The sequence below is a fragment of the Vollenhovia emeryi genome, unplaced genomic scaffold (assembly GCF_000949405.1).
Source record: "Vollenhovia emeryi isolate VEMERY1.0 unplaced genomic scaffold, V.emery_V1.0 DF940230.1, whole genome shotgun sequence".
Classification (NCBI taxonomy): Eukaryota; Metazoa; Arthropoda; class Insecta; order Hymenoptera; family Formicidae; genus Vollenhovia; species Vollenhovia emeryi.
Genome location: NW_011966136.1, coordinates 7,358 through 11,230, shown reverse-complemented (window position 1 = coordinate 11,230; position 3,873 = coordinate 7,358). Strand labels below are relative to the sequence as shown.

Sequence of the window (3,873 nt, the reverse complement as noted above, 5' to 3'; positions counted from 1 at the left end):
AAGCGAGAGGGGAGAATGAGATAGACAGGGAGGAGATGCACTCCGACGCCTCGCGTTTGCAATGCCGAACGCAGTTAAGTACGTCCGTTCACAGCGGGAAGAAAAAGTACGTCGTAATACTTACGTCAAAGTCAAACTTAAACGAAGCCTGGGTGAAAGGGGTGTCCGGATGCTATGCTTTACTAAATATGGGTGCACTAAATTGAGTAAAAATTCGAACTGTTCTGGCCACATGCGAGTATACTTAAAAAATTCTTCGTGATCACTGATAATCAGTTCACGAAATAGGTTAAAGTTGAAACCCTGATCTCGTTTGCGCCTGTTCACAGGCCGAACCCACCACCTCCGACCGATAGATTTTTTCGTTTGCATAATACGCCATTGAAGAGTCAAGAGCTGACTCCATAATAATATAAATAACACAAATCCAATTCTTCGCACATCCATATTCGCCAAAAACGGTAACATTTGTGTAATAACATTGGTTAACACTGATTGGCTCATTATAATCCTTACTCTACGCCATTGTAGACACTCGGGCGTAAAGGGACCTTAATCCTACAGCCTATGTCTAACGCCTACTTCTTTAATCCACTACTCCTACTGCCATTGTAGACCACGCTTACGACCGTAGGTATAAGACCGTGAAGGTACGACCGGTGACCGCAATAACCCCAGACACACGCTCCCCAGCGTTTACACCCCTTTTATACACATTGAACATACACTACCACACAATAAACGTCGACTTACAACACGTCAGTGTCTCACCGCTTTCTCACCCTGACCCCGGCGAGCGAAGTCCGAGCACGGGAAAAGCGGAACGTTACAAAGACAAGATACCGTATGCATCCAACTCTAATGTGGTGTACCAAATCAAATGTAAGAACTGTAATGCAACATACACGGGACAAACAAGTAGATTACTTTCGACACGTATAAAAGAACATAAAAAATTAAACCGCAACAACCCTTCAGTGATACACGAACACTGTTCCCAGACAGCACAGTAATGTTTTAAAAACGTATTAAAAATGTATATATTGGATGTTTTGGACGTATTTCAAACATCCGAATTAGAGCCGTAAACATCTTTAGGATGTTTTAAAGACGTACAGTGTTACCCTTTTGGACTTTCAAAAAACATCCATTTTACGCATAAAATGGACCAAAATTGGACATAATTAAAATATTGCGAATTCAAGTAGACAAAGCAGATAGAATATGTTCACCAAGCAATTAAATGTGAATTGGATTTTTATCTTTGGATCGAATTACATTTAATTGTCTGATGAGTAGACTAGCTGTTTTATCTGCTTAAATTTGTATATGTGGATAGGTATACAATATACATACAATTAGTGTTATTCAATCTTTATATAAATTGGAGTAATTTTAATAGTTTAATTTGCTTTACATATAATGTATTGCACATTTAACAATGCATAACGGCATATAAAAAATTTAAACGCAACGAACATCTCGACGATTGTTCAATCGACGAATCGATACAATATATTATGTATAAAACACTATTCAAAAATAATTAGGGTCCACTGCTTTAAACGAACAACTCAAATTGCCATTAAAACTAAAAAGTATCGTATTTACGCGTAAATATATTATTTATTAAAACTGAAAAAAATAGTCAATACTTCGTGCAAATTAGTCAAATATTATTCTTCATACAAATCAATAAAAAAAAGTGTAATAGCGTTATGTTAATTATATGAAAAATACTGTGAGTTTTTAAACTTTCTTCAGTGGGCCCTTTACATTTTTGGATGCATTCCTGTGACACTTTAAAAAGTATTTATTTATTAACTTATATAAACGACTTTATATATTTTTTATTAACAAAACCAAAACATAAAAAAGCATTTATGAAAAAAGTAAAAAATAAAAACATCTTTATAAAAATATATGATAAAAGCATAAATGTGATTCGAGACCACATACAACGAGTGAGACTTCAATGCTGATTCGAAGCTAATGCTATTTCTATTTCGCATCGACAGCATATGAAAAAAAAGAGTTCCGTGCTCGTCTGCGCATTTTGACGCAATCTATATAATATAAACTTATATTTTTAATACTTAGCGAAACTATGTCTGAACAAGGTCTGTCCCTGAAGTAATAAGAACTTGAGGTTCGCTTACGCAGGCTGTCTGAGGGAAAGTGTACCGATAATGAAACGATTATTCTGTCGTCCAAGGAACAGGGAAGCGATTTTTGTCAGCGATGATTCGCTGATGAATATTCTTCATATTGTAGCAAAATTATTTATGTACTTTTCTTTCCTCTTTCCGGAGCTCTACGTAACCAACCAGAAATAAATGTTTCAGCTTCCTTTGTACTTGAACAATAATCTCCTTCTTTTGATGCATTTAAAATAAATCACATTATTAAAATTATATTATATATATGTTATTATATTTCTTTGCTCAATTCATAACAAACTATTATGAATGTACTTACTTATTACAACTTTACAGATATTTAGAACAGAAAATGGTTTTTTTTTCTTTCTTCCAAAGAAACTATAATTTTCAGCAATTCTATTTGTCAAAATCATGGATAAAGCTCTTCTAATAAATTCATATCCGTTATTTCCTCCTATTCCTTGTAATTCGTTTATCTAAAAAATAAACAAGAACTTTTGAACTAAATGTTATTAGAAAAAAATATAAATATTTTATTATATATAGCAAAGTTGTTAAATTATATTAATTCCGAAAATTGTTAAACAATGTATTACATGACATATTGTACAAAATTAAAAAAGCGTGTGTCTGTTGCAAATTAAAGTAAAAAATGTCCTATAAACATGAAAAGAAATTAATTCGAAATTATTCGAAGTTATACATTTAAAAGTTAATCTACAAGTTTAAAGTTTATAAGTTGTAGCACAATTTTTTAGTATATCTTCTTTTTAAAATGGAAAAAAGAAAGAAAGCAAAAATCACAAAAAATGTTGAAATTAAATCCTTTGGTATTAATGTACTGTATAGTGCGAATTATATTATATAAATAAGTTATATAGTTTATAAATGAATAACCATTTCGAATTGTAGAACATTTTCTATTTCAATTTACATAAAAAACATGCTACTTAAATTTTTATAATATATCATGTAATACTCTATGAGTTATTTTACAAATAAATTACATTTTACAAATAAATTACAATTTTTATAATATATCATGTAATACTCTATGAGTTATTTTACAAATAAATTATTGTACATATTTAATTTAAAAAAATTTAGTCATATACATATGTGTTCTTAAAGCTAACTTATATTACCGCTTTAACAACTTCATTTTCGTTTTCCAGAATACGCTCCAATGTCTGAAGCTCTTCTTCTGTCTGAAGTGGAAAATTTAGCTCTTTATTGTTAAATATTGAATGTGTTTGTTCCTTTTTTTGGGTATTTGTTTGTTGATAGTTATTTTTCAGTTGCAATTTCATTTCTTTTACTTCAGACAACACATCAATAACTATACTTCGTATCAAATAATTCTGAGTCTGTAAATTCTTCAGAGTTTTCTTTGAAAAAAAATTATTTATTTAAATTTATATTTATTTATTTTGATTTAAGTTTTAATTTTTTACAGCTATTTATCTATATTACCATCAAATCTACTATTGCAGCAACTGCAAGTTGAATTACATGTCGTATCTAAAGAAAATGTCATATATTAATTGTTATAGTATATAGATCAAAACATAATTTTTTAAATAAAAAATTTTATTCTATTATTTTTAAATCTATATCTGTTAATAAATCTTTTAAAATTATCTTTTGCATACAAGACAAAATGAGAAACTACATACTTAAAATATTCTTACTAGTAGTAGTAGTAGTAGTA

General features: G+C 30.1%; 1 protein-coding gene across 1 annotated transcript in view; it reads right to left on the bottom strand.

Annotated features, from left to right (window-relative positions):
* Positions 1-1,904: 1,904 nt before the first annotated feature.
* Positions 1,905-3,873, bottom strand: part of LOC105556201 — an 8,966-nt gene continuing 6,997 nt past the window's right edge. Inside the window, exons 4-7 of the mRNA XM_012003283.1 lie at positions 3,636-3,683; positions 3,308-3,552; positions 2,479-2,638; positions 1,905-2,375 (exon numbers count right to left, since the gene is read on the bottom strand). Of these exons, the coding sequence (XP_011858673.1) occupies positions 2,284-2,375; positions 2,479-2,638; positions 3,308-3,552; positions 3,636-3,683 (545 nt within the window). The 3' untranslated portion in view covers positions 1,905-2,283. The remainder of the gene's footprint in view (positions 2,376-2,478; positions 2,639-3,307; positions 3,553-3,635; positions 3,684-3,873) is intronic.